The sequence below is a fragment of the Gadus morhua genome, chromosome 16 (assembly GCF_902167405.1).
Source record: "Gadus morhua chromosome 16, gadMor3.0, whole genome shotgun sequence".
Lineage (NCBI taxonomy): Eukaryota > Metazoa > Chordata > Actinopteri > Gadiformes > Gadidae > Gadus > Gadus morhua.
The window spans coordinates 8,649,848-8,665,766 of record NC_044063.1 but is presented as its reverse complement, the minus strand read 5'-3'; the positions used below and the strand labels follow the sequence as shown (position 1 = coordinate 8,665,766).

The window sequence follows — 15,919 nt, the reverse complement described above, 5'->3', positions numbered from 1 at the left end:
GTTGTAAGAAAGGGGGAGGGGATCTAGCTAGATAAGGCGGAGAAGATCAAGGAGAACAATACGTGTATATTTATGTTGCAGATCAGCAGAGTGTCTCATGCTTGTCGCTCCCTTTAACTTCCTGTAAACCGGTCTTACCACAACAAGAGCAATGAATAATGGGGCCACCAAAAAACATTACCGATGGTGTAGTGTATTCAGGGATACAGAATCACAGTACCGTAGCTAGCAATGTTTGTGATTTTCATCCAGGTGGCTGACAGATCGGCTTAAAATGGTGTATTTGATGGCCCATAGAGCTACAACTATGACCTCATGTTAAACAGTAGCAAGCAGCCGTTTAACATGAGGAGAAAATGAACTTGTCACACTATGAATAGATCGCTATCTATCTACTAACCACACTTAACCTATTTCCAAAACTTGCCACGTCTCTTGAAGACATTACCCTATAGATCAGGGGTCTCAAACTTGCGGCCCGGGGGCCAATTGAGGCCTGCGTCAGAGTTTCCGTTGTCCGGTAATTACTGGCCATTGACCGGGAAAAAAATGAGGAGGACAGAAAATTCTAAATGACTCCGGTCAGAATGACCAATGGAAATAATTCTCTCTGCACAATTTGAAATGTGTTTAAATATGCTACAGTGGTCATTTGTTTAGCCAATTCATTTAAAACAATGAGGGTTTTGATTGACCCGATATTTCCCAGCACTATCCTCGAGCCGGTTCGGGCCGGGCCTTTGATCGAGCGCTTGTGTTTTTTTTTATCATTGCTTTATTGGCCTAATCTGAGGAGAAATCTATTCCATAAACAGAAATATTATAGGCCTTTATTACACGGGTCTTCTCAATGCCGTGGAACGCTCCGTTCACTTGCATGGGTAGTAAGTAGTAAGTAGTCCGGTAACTTGTCAACCCCAGCGTCTTCGGTTGCTAAGCGACATCAGCGTCTTTGGCGTACTATTTCACTGCTGATCAACACTACGAATGCTGGTAACGAATAAATTGTAAAAAGAGACACCATGTGAAGTTATTTTTCGTTTTGGCAAGTAGCCGTGTAATAAGCGGAATAATGTATAGAACGTTGCCGGTCATTAGCGAAAATAAGCCCCTTCAGGGAGAAGCAAGACACCTCCGCTGCGCGTCGGTGTTCTGTTCGCCCTGTCGGGGCTTGTTTTCCCGATAATGACCGGCGTTCTATACATTATTCCTTACATATATATTTAGCAGAGTAGGCCTAAGTATGAAATGTGTACAAAGCTACACATGCATTAAAAAAAATGTCGGGTTGAAATCGGGCGAGGGCTCATATTACAGTTAATGTGTCGGGCCGGGCCGGGCTCGGACAGAACGTGCACGGGCTCGGGCCGGGTCAGGCTTGATTTTCTTGGCCGGATCTAAAAACGTTAAATTGAAACCTTCCAGGTCACATGACCGGCACCAATTTTTTCTAGCGGAAAAACACTGGCCCGCGGGACGATATTTTGTGCCCCCTACTTGACATCAAACTTTAGTGTTAGTGTGTTGTTGTCAAACACACATTTTTGCTGAGTGGCTTGCCACGCTTTTTTATCACTTGTGATAGGGGGACCAGATGTCCCGGTTTTGCCAGGACAGTCCCAATTTTGAGTTGCGTGTCCCCCAGCGATTACATCGCCAACGTGATCTAATTATAGCCCGATCATTAACATAGATTGGGTCCGTTGTGCTTCTTCTTTTTTGTTGAATGCTTAATGCGGCCCAGCCTGGTCCAGGCGCTACCTCCAGCGGCCCCCAGGTAAGTTGAGTTTGAGACCCCTGCTATAGATCAAATGTTTCACTTGATGATAAGATATCAGCCTTTAGAACAGGCAGGCAAAATAGTTAAATTAACAATAAGAACAAATGATGACATATATCACGATGTTGACGCTGCTAATGTGATATATTGCAGGTTATATCAATGCATTGCACAGGCTTGTACATTGTGTTGTCACATTTCAATGACCTCGCCTCCATTTTGGAAGTATAGGAGCCTAGGAATGTTATTGGTTGTAATGGTATTTTGGTAATGGTTTAGTAACTAATCATGAAATTATTTTTCATTATGGGGTGAGATTTTGGTGTTTTAAACGGGGTCCCTCGTGTGAAACCTGGCAAAATAAAGTTTTAATTAATCAAGGTTACGGTGGTTTTACGTTTATGCAGGATTCAACATTCATACAATACTCCTTTCATCACAAATTGGTCTTAGTATCGCCAACATACTAATTGTATGATGCATTCTAATGTACAAGCCTTGGAATGTTTTATTTTTTAAACTAAAGACTTAATGTTATTATGTTTATTATATGAGAAGGTACCTTATAAAAAACAAATGAGGAGACACCTTTTTCACAGAAGCCTACAGATCAAATACTCATAGTTGTTATACTCAACGATAGGGGGCGACAGTGAAAGTAAAGCTGGTGCGCTCGGAACGAAAATTCGCTGGCCTAGGCCTAGGAACCATAGTTTAATCGGCGGAAGTACGCTTTGTACCAGTTATTTCGTTGATATTTCGCTTTAAATACGACGTTTAAATCCGGAGGTAATTCAAGCTAAATTTCACATTTCACTTATAATATTTGACATCGTAAAAAGGAAATAATAGTTTTGGTGTTTTCAGTTTTAAATCCTAATCGATGGGTCTGATTTAGTCCCCCTCTTATGTTTTCGCTCTTTCCGGTCCAAGCAGGTTCTCCCTCCGCCGGTTCTCTTGTCTACTTAACATCCACGTGTGGACATTATTGGGATTTTCACCCGATAAACACAAACAAAAGTTAGGACCAAATGGCGTTGTCTTTCGAACAGATGAGGGCGAATGTTGGAAAGCTTCTACGCGGGATCGACAGGTGTGGATGAGTACAAGAATAAGCGATCTAGTGGTTAGCTCAATGGCTAGGCAGCACTTAGCCTGCCCGTTAGCATCTACACTAGTATTATTCCCTACGACTTCTCATCTTGAATGTTAAATTATTGTCTTTTTACAATGAATCTAGCCTCAACGAATATCCCTGCTGTACGGCACAATAACATTCATAAAGGCCAATCAACCAACGAGTTTTTTGCAGGCAGGCAGGCAGTATTGCATCGCTAATTTGAAGGATTGGCCATCGCTTTTATCTATTTTGAGATATTCATATAAAGTTGATGTCAATATCGATGGATAATATTGACATTCTGCCATATTCGGTGCTTCTCTTCAATATGATTCTAAGGTTGGTCTCTTGGGTATCGACAAGGGATGCACATGATTGTGGTATCATAATGACGTCTGACAATGTATTCGCAGGTACAACCCAGAGAACCTCGCTGTCTTGGAGCGTTACGTGGAGACCCAAGCTAAGGAGAACGCCTATGATCTGGAGGCTAACCTGGCCATCCTCAAACTGTACGTTCCACAAACTTGAAAAATGTCCGACACAGATCTAAAAAAGCTTTTTTAATGTTTATTTTTTCCCATTAGGTTTTCATAATTTTAGCTCAATACAGACCGGTTAACTTACATAACGCGTCACTATTATTGAAACGGCACCACTTTATATAGAGCTTGTACATCAGAATGCATCATGGGAATCTTTGCTGGGGGTCTTCTGCGATTTTGAGCGGAACCATTAGAGTTGTAGTTGTGTGGCAGTTTGAAACATGGCTGTCTTCCTATAACAGCAAATGTGTTCAAGATTAATTAAAAGACAATGACCATAGAAATCCTTTTATAATTGAATAATGACCTACTTTTATAATAGCTAACATTCCAATTTTCCTCTGCTTCAACAATTGAGACGCTTATTGTAAGGCTACGTTGTGATGTACAAGCCCTATTAATCTAAAATTCTCATTTTATTCTTTGTTTATTATTACCCGCTCCTGTTGGATTTGTACGGTGCTGTTCACTTTAACGATTCAACAGATTGTATTCTTCCATCTAATTCTAAAGCACATCATAATGAATGTTTTTTTTTTTTTCAACGACTAAAAAACATGTTGCAGGTACCAGTTCAACCCAGCCTACTTCCAGGCCAATGTGACGTCCCAGATTCTGCTGAAGGCCCTGACCAACCTGCCCCACACAGACTTCACCCTGTGCAAGTGCATGATCGAACAGACCCACGTATCTTTTTGGTGCTGCAGTTGTTTTCTTCCTCGCCTGTACGACGTGGCTGGTTCTGACGACTCCATTCCACCGTCCTGCTGGTCAGCCTTTACGCCGGATTTCCACCGGGGACGTATGTGCCGCGGAACAGCTGCGAACTCTGCCCTGCGTCAATTTCCGTAGCGCGGCCTTGCAAGCCAGCCGTATTCACGCAAGATCACGCGATAATCCTAAACCTAACGTACTCACCTTCCACCCCCAAAACTACTGCAATTAAATGCCAGGCTTTGTCCTGTCTGACATTGTCCTTATAAAAAGGATGATTTTATTTCATAAATTATTTTATGTTGCTCCACTTCGACAATCAGTCTCTCGTCGTCCATGTTGCCGACCCTCTGAGACCCTTTGATTGATTGACTGCTGACCTGGTTCCACCGCTCATGACGTAATGTTGATGTGTTAATGGGCTAAATGAGCTGAGTATTGTTTTAATTTAGAAAATTGACCGGATTCTCTGGCTTTGGCTATGCCCGGCTCGATCTGCTCTGTTGAAATTGACGCGGTTCAGCAACGGCTCGCGTCAAAAATAGAAGTGCTACGGAATGATTGCGGTGCGGCACTCCTGGGACGCTGCTGAGGCGTTCCGCAGTCTCCGCAATGGTTTCATTGATTAGAGGCAGCGATCAGCAGCGGTGACCGCGGAGCAGCCGTTCCGCGGCGCTTACGTCCCCGGTGGAAATCAGGCGTTAGCCTGATCAGAAGTAGCTTAGCTTGACGTAAGTAAAGATGGCATATTCATTATGCTGTCCAATTATAGTGCATTCATTTGCATTTAAGTAATGCATTTTTATTTTTGGCAAAGGACAAACTTTCAACCAATCAGAACCTGTCGCGTCATACAGAGTGGCAATCAAATCTTCCCTCTAAATAATTAATGAAGGGGAGGAGTGCTTACCTATAGTGGTTTTAAAGGGCCTGTACTTAACGAGCAGAGGTTTGAGTAGCCATTCCTATATGGCATTTCAAAAGATGCCATATAGTGACATCAAACGTGGGTGTGTTCACCCAAATGCATCATGGCACGAGCAAGACACCAGTTGGTAGCGTCCACTGGGTGGGCCCGTAGGTTGGTCCGTACAGAACTATCTGGGCAGCCTGTTGTTGGTTGTTGAAGTAGCTAAGGATGGAAAGAGGTTGTTGTCCAAGTTTAGGGTTGATGTTTTCGTGTATCTTTCCTAGGAAGAGGGTTTGGTGTAAAGGAATCTCACTGCTTCTGGTCTGTCCACCAACCCTGGTATGGAGACCATTGGTGCCAGGGATTAATCGTGACGTAATGTGTGAATAGGAGGAACTTTTTAACGCTTAACTTTTTGATTACATGTCAATGCTTGCGTCTCTCTAGGAGAACAGATCCATAACCGAAAAATATGTCAGTCTGCTCTAAAAGCAAACTGAGGAGCTGCCTAGGGTTAAGATAAGTGAAACCTTTATTAATCCCTTCAGGAAATTAGGTTGCCAGCAGTTGCAGAAGGCATTATACAGAGTTGGGTAAAGATAAGAAAGCAATAAATAAAGGAAATAGACTAAATTGAGTGACTCAGTGAGTCACTGTAGGGGTGGGGAGGGATAGGGGGGGCTGGGGTGGCGTCCATGTGTCTGTTTCCTTGACTACAGTGTCGCAGCAAGAGGAACGCCCCATCAGACAGATCCTGTACCTGGGGAACCTGCTGGAGACCTGCCACTTCCAGAGCTTCTGGGTACGCTGCACGTGCACATCCTCGCCATTGCACAGCCTCACCTCTGCATATATCCGCACATGCTAGTAAACAACAGTTTATCTTATCCTAAGGCACTAAAAGGTGTTAGTAGGATGAGCCTCAAGTCGAATTATGTCCCTTTTTTATTTTTTTCTTTCCAAGCCATATCTTTCATGGAGTTCCCGCAGCGTGGGTTTCTTGTGTGTATTATTATTCAGTGCTTTATTTTGTTTGGTTGCGGTTTCACAGACCAGTCTGGAGGAGAACCGAGAGCTCATCGATGGCATTGCTGGCTTTGAGGACTCTGTGAGAAAGTGTAAGTTAAGGCATTAACGCAGTGCTTTGAGCCTTTTCAAGGAAATATCTGGTTGCTTGTTGTATTTGACCATTTTCCTGTCATTTAAAAATAAATAAAAGCTCACCGTGGAATATTATTGACCAATCAGAAGGCTGTGGTATAAGTAAACTCTTCTCTTCCTCTCCAGTCATCTGCCACGTGGTGGGCATCACGTACCAGAACATCGAGCACCGGTTACTGGCAGAGATGCTTGGAGACCCCCTGGGTAGGGTACACCATCCAGTGCGGTCAATCATTCATACACCCACAGTTGTTACTATAGTTGCAGGGTCCATTTACTTTTGGAATTTGTTCTTTTGACCTGAAAGTGGCCATCAATTGTTTCATTTTGTTACCCACAAATAGTTCTTGATGCCAAATTATCATATCATACATTGCAGCTTATAAAGCTGTGTTTTTAGCGAACCTCAACGGGACATTTGGTGTTCCAAAACAAATGTTTTTATTACAAAGTTATGCTTTATTCTTGGTAGGGCTGCACAATTAATTGTCATACTTTTGCAACTTAGTAACTGCTTTATTAATGTTCCACAGTAAATTCTACTGAATATTAAGTGCAATTATAATCTTTTAATCCTAATTTTCCTCAAGCAAAACATTACAGTGTGTGGAAATGCTTTGAACGTTTCAATGTTAAAACGGTCGCTAGTTTGATGCCTGTGATCTGATGGTGTCCCTCCCCCTCCACAGACACACAGGTGAAGGTTTGGATGAACAAGTACGGGTGGACGGAGGATGAGGAGGGACAGATCTTCATCTTCAACCAGGAAGAGAGTGTCAAGCCCAAGAACATTGTGGAGAAGATTGACTTTGAGAGTAAGTAGTATCAAATATCAAATTTAGAAAGTCTTTTGTTGTATTCCAAAATAACTCGGAGGGTGCTAGATTGCACTCTAGACAGAAGGCCCATTTATAACTCCGGGGAATGGTTAAAATAACGTTTACTTTAACTTGGACATGTCCCTGTCAGATAACGGTGGGAATAGAACCAATCAAATTGCAACATTTTCAGACTAATAAAAGTGTTCACATAAGTAGGTGGAAACCCAACGTGCTCAGTGTGCACACGGCAAGTAGGGATTAAAATATAATAGGGGTGTCATTTGCTGCCGACTTTATGCAGAAGGGGAAATTTATGACTAATGCGCCCGTCAACTTTGTATACAATTGTATTTTTTCAAGCACAAACAGGTCAGGATATTTATATGAAGTAGTATTGAGGCCTTGCCTGGTCCTACCAGACTCTCGTACTTCATTTAATTTGTACAGAGAGTCTGGACCCACTCAATTGACAAACGTTGACTCAATTGAAGGCGGGTGACTGTTGAAGTTTAAAACTATTGGACCTGCCCAGTGCCACTCTGGATCTGCCATAACCAATCGCTAACGTTTGGCCGGGAATCACGTTGCGGGCAGGCTGTAAACAAACAAAACACAGTGCGTGAAAATGTCCGTCAACGAGAGCTGACTTTAACGTCATTGTTCTCAGACACTCCCTCTCTTCGCTGATTGGACGCAGAAAATTTAGACGGAGAAAACCCACTAACATACCGCAGGCCTAGTACTGAAGGGAAATTCAAATTGAGCGGAGGTACTTAGGCGGGCGGAGCCAGGCTAATTGAGGTCATTATGGCCTTCAACATCAAGAGTTCAACAACCCTGATCTAGGTGGTAGTTATCATGAACTAATGGAGGTTATAGTTACAGACGACGACAACCCTGTGTGGCCCCACCCTGTGTGGCATTCTCAGGCCGCTTTACTTTAAGGCCTCACCTCTGTGTTTATTAGGCCTCCTCATGCAGCTCCACCACCAGACCTATGCTCTATTGCTTAGGCTCTCTCATGCAGCTCTGACACAAGGCTCAACCTGAATGTTTTTTCTGTGAAGATCTTCATACCTTCTATAATGTTATAATTAAAGAACTAAAAGGAAATACAAAATCTGAGATCCTTCCCTAATCTGTTTCTGTTGTTTAACCATAATCCCTGGCTAATCTTTATATATTTCATGTATATCGGATCTCTGATTCAAAAGAGGTGTATCGCCTCATTAAGACTTCCTGAATAAATACAGGTTAAATAGAAAAGAGCTATGGACTTGGAAGTGAAATATTGGTCATTATCCCTCAGCCAAGACAAGTTGAGGCTGTCTTGTGATAACTGGTAAAGGAGACACACCCAGTAAAGTGGCAGGGTTAATCATAACAACTGTTTCGAAATTATGGATTTCCATTTCTCACAGTCCGATGTTGCAACATGTTGCATCATAATCAAATATGAAAGGACATCAATTCCAGCTTATATCCTGTGTAACATGGTTCACTTCATGTTAAAGACATATTTAACAGCATTTGTTTTCCTCTGGTCCGTTCTGTCTTCTTTGCAGGTGTTTCCAGCATCATGGCCACATCTCAGTGATGGACAAACCCATACCAGCTCACACAGCACTCATACAGAACATATTTCAAACCTGGTTCTATTTTTTTTCTTATCAGTACACCTTTTCCCAATAAATGTAATTTATCATTTACAATCCTCCTGGTTTTGTCTCGTTTGATCTACTTTGTGTTTATAGACGAGTATGTCAAAACTATAGTGTGGAATTTCTGAAATGAATCCAAAGGGAATATAAATGAGCCTTCTACAGATGACCATCTACTTCGAAACATTGATTAACCTTTTTTAGATTCCTAGTCTTGTTAGTTGCAAGTCAGTTTGGATAAATTATAAATATTTGAAAATTCTATATGACCATGTTATTTGTTTTGCCTATGTGAACAAAAAAATGTAAATGATGTGGGACTAAAGAAATAAATACATTTCATTTAACAGGCATATCATAAATATTGCTTAGGCATATGAACTCTTCTAATGTGAAACCGTTGTATTAAATCTAGGATGTATAAACAGGATTTTATTTCCGGCAGATCCTGTATTGCATAATCCCAGCGTTATTTTTGTCATCGTGTTGGGCACAATTTCCTTGTTATAAGTTTCCTTTAGGCCTACCTTCCCACAACGGGCTCTGGTCCTACGGGCATATTTCATTAACGTGGGGAATCCCGGTCTTGCCATTGCCAATTTGCCATTGACTTTTGAGTACATGTGTGCGGCGACTCCCAATAAGGGAGTGGCCTAACTTTCCCTGCACAGGTAAAGCGACGAGAACCACGAAGCGCTTACTTGAGATTTCAGCTCTGATAAGTCGGAGTTTAGGGTCGCAAGAATCAACTTTCGCAGCCATGAGTGTTTCATCGGAAGGGTCGATTCCTACCACAGAGGACGAATTGGAATCGCCCATCGACGAGCTCCTGGGGTCCCAGTCCAGACGCTGGCTGTCGGATATCTTTGGCGGTCAACCACCGGACACCAACGGGAACGTCAAACCCGTGGGTCAGGACGGCCTCTTCATTGACTACACCTTTCCTGTTGGACAAGAGCTGCTGGCCAAGTCCGTTGAATGGAAGCGGCCCATGGTAAAGTGATAGACACACTGGTGATTTGCTTTGTGTTAGTGTCAAAGATAACAGGAATCAACAATCAGGTTGCTCATGTGCAATAAGCTAGATATAGAAACGCGATACAACAAAGCTGCTGACTAGTTACTTTGGTAGCCTACCTTTTATTGTAGGGTCTGGGTTAGGGTGTTTTAACTATTCAAGATTGTTTAAGGACCTGCAGACATCGTGTCTCCTGTAGTGCTCTCAGCAGGAGACACATTGCTCTTTCCTTCCACGTGTCTCTTAACCCTCTGGTCTCTCCATCTCTCCCTCCTCTTGTCTCCCTTTCCATCTCTTTCCTCTGTTGTTATCTCTCACCTCTGGGCTCCCTTTACATCTCTCCTCTGGTCTCTATCCATATCGTTGTTCTCTCTCTCTCTCTCTCTCTCTCTCTCTCTCTCTCTCTCTCTCTCTCTCTCTCTCTCTCTCTCTCTCTCTCTCTCTCTCCCCCTCTCTCTCCCTCCCGTGATCTCTTCGTCCTCTGGTCTCTCCTGATTAGAAGATGTGAACTTCGTATTGACCCGGTTCTTAGCTATGTCTTAATGTTCCCTCAATAACGAAAGTGTAAGTGTTACGACCCTTAATAATTTAATGCAGCATTACTTTATCGGTGCAGAACAGTCAATCATTTGATACGTCAAAATGACTTAATTTAATTTAAATATCATAACCAATGGCAAAGGACATCACAAATGACCAGATTCCAAAGTGATTTTAAATGTGCTCGCTTTATCTGAAAAGCAGCCAAGAAAAACGAAACTATTGCTTTTATAGTGATCCATTTATTTGAATTGAATTTAGCACGTGCTTATTGGCACTTGGGGAGGATGACTGTAGGACAATGTAGACCTCTCTCCAAAAAAACTCTTTACAAAACCTCCCTGGGGGCCAAGGCCTTTAGCAAACACAATCATTCAGACACATCCACTTGTTCATCCTCCAGGGCTGGGCCCTGTTATTGTGTTTGCGTTAATATATGCAACTGAGTCAGACTACTGTTAGCTTTAGGGAGATCCTGTTGAATGGGTTCTGTCTACTGGATGATCTACTGTCTATTGTAAGACACAACACTGAAGACAACATAACAGATTTGCAGAGGCGTACAGAGTACACAGCTTCATTACTTGAGTAAAAGTACAGATACCCCTTGCTAAATTAAAAAAAAAATGTAAAAGTACTACAGTCAGATGTCTACTTAAGTAAATGTACTGAAGTACTTGTTTTTAAAATTACTTGAGTATCAAGAGTACAAGAGTACATTTTCTAAATATTGCATTACTACTGCCACAGTGCTTACATTTATGTATAGAAACGTCCTACATGGAGTTACGGAGTCATTTTCATCTTTTTACCATGTTGCTTTATTTAACATTTCTCATTTGCCCACAAGGCAATAGCACGATAGTATACACTAGTATAACAGTATAACAGTATACTCAAGAACATAAAAACAATTGCTCAGCCTACATAAATATGTAATATCAGAAAAGAAAATTCAGCTAACAATTCTATGTGTGTGTGAGGTTCTCTGTTTTTTCATCAATCAAATCAACAATCGTCTCATCTAATTCTGGCCATTGAGTTGACTTTGGTGGAAAGCGAAGGTGATTGCTAATAGGCTGAAGGCTGTCCTAATCAGTGGCGCCTGCACAATCCAATCACGTTTGAGAGGGAAACAAAACAACAAATTGAGGGTTTCCGAGATTTTTCTTTTCTCCTTTTATTTTTTATTTTTCAGAAGAAGTAACGGGTACCTACGGTTATGGATAGAAATGTAGAGGAGTAAAGAGTACAATATTTGCAGAGTAAAGTCATGAGTACTCCCCAAAAATGATACTCGAGTAAAGTACAGATCCCTCAAATTGTGCTTAAGTACTGTACTCAAGTAAATGTACTCCGTTACTGTCCGGCTCTGCAGATTTGTAACAACGAAATCACTGAATACAATAACATTTAATGAGTAGATGTTGCCTGAAGATACAATAGCTTTAATAGATTAAGAAACTATATCCAGCCCAAAAATTATGAATAGATGTGTACATTACTACTTTTAAATCACATCAAAATATACCTATCAAAACATATTAGAAAGATGTGACCCTTATTTTACAATCATGAAATGTCCATAAAAAAAATACGATATTAATTGATGATTAAAGATACAGATTCAATAATGTATTTGCAGGGAACTTCACAGATATTTACCGTGATTCTTCTACCATTGTATAGCTCTGTCCATGAACGCTCCCAAATACAGTGATTTGTATTTGGGTTGTCTTTTGTGTTGTTTGAGCGGGCCTTCATTTTCATTCTGGGACCGCTTGAATGTGCTCAACTGATATCCTGCTGAACGGGTTCTGTTTACTGACATTACCCTTAAACACAAAGCTGTAGATGATCCACCCCCAGGCTCTCTCTTTGACTCTCTCTCTCTCTCTTTCTCTTTCTCTCTCTCTCTCTCTCTCTCTCTCTCTCTCTCTCTCTCTCTCTCTCTCTCTCTCTCTCTCTCTCTCTCTCTCTCTCTCTCTCTCTCTCTCTCTCTGTTACACCCTATCTGTCTTTCTCTCTCTGTGTCTCTCTGTCTCTCGGTCTCTCGTTCTGTTCCTTGGGGAACATCCATGGTTTAATGGTTATGGATGTTGGTACGGCTGATAAGTATTTCCTTTACAACACATGCTGTGTGCCACTCAGTATTGATGCTATGAACTATTAACCATCAACCTGCTACCGACCTAATGAAGGCGTTTAGGTCTGGTACTACTTGTCTTTCTTAACTCTCCTGAACGCCAGAATCCTGTCCCAAAACATCTATGTTTCAGATCTTCGACTTGTTGTGGCTCGGTTTAGGTATTTGTACCTGCTGATTCGGCCTCTATAACTCTTCCAGAAGTTCAAATGCACCAAAGGTCAAGGTGTTCGCTTGGCCTCTGAAAGCACAAACAGGATTCAGCTTCAGAGTGTAAAACACACAAACATTTAAGTAAAGACAGACACTGTCAGACACTGATTACAATGTTTTTGGCAGGCTAACAGTTATTAAATATTAACCTGTAATCAGACGCTATTGGAGCAAGGCAGGGCTGGCACTAATTTACCACGCTGATTTATTACTGGTTTTATTATTTGGTCACGATTAAAAGTTATTGACTTATCGGGATACAGTGGTTGTGTGTTATGGATGTAGTAGCATAAGCACTTAAGAACTGAAACATGATGTTTCAAACGCGAGTAGTTATTAAAAACAAGCTGCCAGCTGACACCATGTCTTCAATTACTACGTGCAGTACTTAAATTAAGATAAATTACTCTCATTTACTAATCCCAGAAGGAAAGCAGGCATCACGGAAGAGTATACTGAACAGAGCAGAGCCAAAGAAACAGGACAGGATATAATAAAACATTTATTAAATAAGAGTGTTTATCGTCCAAACAATGTGCCTGTAATCGCAATGTTAAGAATGACATTCTGACAGAAGTATTATAAATTTAATTGTGTTGAATTCTGCATAGTTATCTTAGTAATATAAGCCTCTAGCCTTTATATCACATGCAAAAGGCGCATCATTTCATGCCATGAATTAAAAAAAATATGAATGAAACAAACATTTCATAAAAATGTCTCATTGTCAGCCTTCTTTTTGTCTTCCTTCATTTAATTTCTGTCAGCAGTTAATTAGCTGAACAAATGTTTTATGCAACAAGCAAAGGACAAAATCCCTCACTCTGTCTGTATTCCTTCTCTCTTATTCTTTAAGTCTCTGTGTGATGTATTTGTCTGAATTTCCCTGTTTTCCTTTCGGTCCAACATCTTTCTTCCTTAAACCCACATTTGTCCTTAATCCCAGTTAGATGTCCCACATCTATCTCTCCCCTATTTCACCACCAGGTGTGAGTGAACCACCAGGTGTGACTTTACCTTTTCCCTCACTCTTTTCTCTCTCTGTCTCCCTCTGTGTCTCTTCTAGACTTAACTGTATTGATCGAATAGGGGTTACTTACAGCCAATCTCAGAATAACATAACACACATAAGACTGAACCATAGATCTCACTGATTCATAGATCTTGGTGTATTGGTCTAGAACATGTTATTCAGTCAAGAATAAAAACAGGTTTGAAAACATCTCTCTCTCTCCCTCTGTCTCTGTCTCCCACTCCTACCTTTCTGTAGGAGCTGTGTAAATCATCTCCTCCTCAGTTCATCGTGGACGGAGCCACACGCATGGATGTGTGCCAAGGGAATCTGGGTGAGTAGGACTACGAACGCGGTGCAACGCCTTTCCTGGGAGAACCGTTACAGAGCAGAGTAACGCAACCTAACAGGGATTCTCATACCCCCAGCCACCAGGAGATGGGATCATCTGATCCACAGTACAACCCCTTTATATTTGATCCTGTACTTGCCTCACCCATGTAGACTTTGGATATGAATCTGATTTGAAGTCTGATGGCAGACCAGCTCAGATCTGGTTCAATTCGGTGATTCACTTTCTCTCGCTTCAAATTGTTTGGACCAATAATGTTCCCGAAGGCAAGGATCTGTGAGCCCGTAATCGGTGATTCACAGACTCGGCCAGCTCTAGGAAACTAGGCTTACAATGATGTACAGGTCTGAAATGCTCTTATTTGAAATCTACTTTTGAAAGCTTTGCCCATTAACGCAAATTATTTTCTCTTTGGTAGAATATCTGCATAGCTGTAGATTAATATTGTAAAGTTGTAAAGAGAACAGAAAGGATTAAAAGATTAAAACTAAACAACCAAAAAAAGGTCCTTCTAAACACTCACCTAGAGCTACAGCACCTTTTAATCAGTATTGTTATGCATTATAAAATTCATAATAATATAAGGATCCTTGCATGGGAACTTGTTGCTCCTCCTGACGGGCCCTTTGACCCTTTGCAGGGGACTGCTGGTTCCTGTCGGCCCTGGCCTCCCTCTCCATGCACCGCTCCCTACTGAAGAGGGTGGTGCCTCCGGGCCAGGGCTTCCAGAACGGATACGATGGCAGCTTCTACTTCAGGGTCAGTGCCTGGTCCGGCCCGCCGTCACTCAAACCAGACCTGGGTCTGATAGTGTCTGAGTCGTTAGTTACCATGTCTGGGTTATGGTTAGAGAGACTAACCTTTTGCTAAAACCGTACAAAGAATAAATAAAAGAAAGATGGGCTATATTTTGTGCTGTATTGTTAAGTCATTCACTGTTTCTCTCTGTTTCTCTGTGTGTGTGTGTGTGTGTGTGTGTGTCTCCCTCCCATGCTCCATTGTTACCTTTCTCTCTCCCTCCCTCTTTATTTCTTCCTCCCTTTTTATCTCTCCCTCTATCTTTCTCTCCCTCTCTCTCTTCCTCCCTCTCTCTCTTCCTCCCTCTCTCTCTTTCTCTCTCTCTCTGTCTCACTCTCTCTCTCTCTCTCTCTCTCTCTCTCTCTCTCTCTCTCTCTCTCTCTCTCTCTCTCTCTCTCTCTCTCTCTCTCTCTCTCTCTCTCTCTCTCTCTCTCTCTCTCTCTCTCTCTCTCTCTCTCTCTCTCTCTCTCCTGTTGTGGGTCTGTGTCTCTCTCCCCTGTAGTTCTGGCAGTATGGGAAGTGGGAGGAGGTGAGGGTGGATGACCTCCTGCCCACACAGAACGGTCAGCTGTACTACCTCCGCTCTCCCAACAGAAACGAGTTCTGGAGCTGTCTGCTGGAGAAGGCCTACGCCAAGTAGGCACTCTCTCTCTCTCTCTCTCTCTCTCCCCCTCTCTCTCTCTCTCTCTCTCTCTCTCTCTCTCTTCAACAATGTCTCCTGTCCATGCACTCTGGGTGGAGAGGAGCATTGCGTAACGTCACAGATGATGTAGATGATTAGATATTAGATAATTGTCCCGACAGTTAAAAACTCCTCTGGCCCGTTTGTTCTTTTGTCTGGCCGGCCTGGGGCTGTAGAGAGGCATGTTACTTTTTGTGGTGAACATACAGGTGTTACCGAGGTTACGTTGTTCCTATAGTGCATGCTATGGTCTCTAGCATTACAAAATAATTAGTTTAAGAGGAGACCCTTCATTAAGATTCAGGTCAAGGTGTGTGTGTGTTGGGGGGTGTTATTGTGTGGGAGTCCAAGATGGAGGGCCTCCACCTTCAGTGAGGCTGAGAACAATCAGAGCTTACAATCCACCAAGTCTACTACGCAGACAAACCAAGTGTCCCTCCTCCACC

At 42.1% G+C, this 15,919-nt stretch overlaps 2 protein-coding genes across 4 annotated transcripts in view; both read left to right on the top strand.

Annotated features, from left to right (window-relative positions):
- The first annotated feature begins 2,667 nt into the window (after nucleotides 1-2,667).
- Nucleotides 2,668-8,768, top strand: eif3k (eukaryotic translation initiation factor 3, subunit K). Of its 2 annotated transcripts, none has more exons than XM_030380298.1 (8): nucleotides 2,668-2,873; nucleotides 3,314-3,412; nucleotides 4,012-4,132; nucleotides 5,797-5,871; nucleotides 6,121-6,187; nucleotides 6,357-6,434; nucleotides 6,920-7,045; nucleotides 8,617-8,768. In XM_030380298.1, the coding sequence occupies exons 1-8, from the start codon at nucleotides 2,812-2,814 to the stop codon at nucleotides 8,646-8,648; spliced, it is 660 nt and encodes a 219-aa protein (XP_030236158.1). In that variant the 5' UTR covers nucleotides 2,668-2,811; the 3' UTR covers nucleotides 8,649-8,768. The 2 variants fall into 2 exon arrangements, with proteins under 2 accessions (XP_030236158.1, XP_030236157.1); XM_030380297.1 differs by having other exon boundaries at nucleotides 5,794-5,871.
- A 453-nt stretch (nucleotides 8,769-9,221) lies between these two features.
- The window catches only part of zgc:85932 (CysPc and EFh_PEF_CAPN13_14 domain-containing protein), a 15,866-nt gene continuing 9,168 nt past the window's right edge, over nucleotides 9,222-15,919 (top strand). The window contains exons 1-4 of one of the 2 annotated variants that reach the window (XR_003979840.1): nucleotides 9,222-9,706; nucleotides 13,900-13,975; nucleotides 14,634-14,752; nucleotides 15,294-15,427. Coding sequence is in view for 1 of the 2 variants with exons in the window: in XM_030380282.1 (XP_030236142.1) it covers nucleotides 9,473-9,706; nucleotides 13,900-13,975; nucleotides 14,634-14,752; nucleotides 15,294-15,427 (563 nt within the window). In the remaining variant the exon portion in view is untranslated. The remainder of the gene's footprint in view (nucleotides 9,707-13,899; nucleotides 13,976-14,633; nucleotides 14,753-15,293; nucleotides 15,428-15,919) is intronic. The other variant, XM_030380282.1, reaches the window with a different exon arrangement.

Coding starts and splice junctions, on each gene's coding strand:
- eif3k (XM_030380297.1), top strand. CDS start 2,812: ATGGCGTTGTCTTTCGAACAGATGAGGGCGAATGTTGGAAAGCTTCTA. Junction 5,872..6,120: donor GCCACTTCCAGAGCTTCTGG/GTACGCTGCACG, acceptor GCGGTTTCACAG/ACCAGTCTGGAGGAGAACCG. Junction 6,435..6,919: donor GATGCTTGGAGACCCCCTGG/GTAGGGTACACC, acceptor CCCCCTCCACAG/ACACACAGGTGAAGGTTTGG.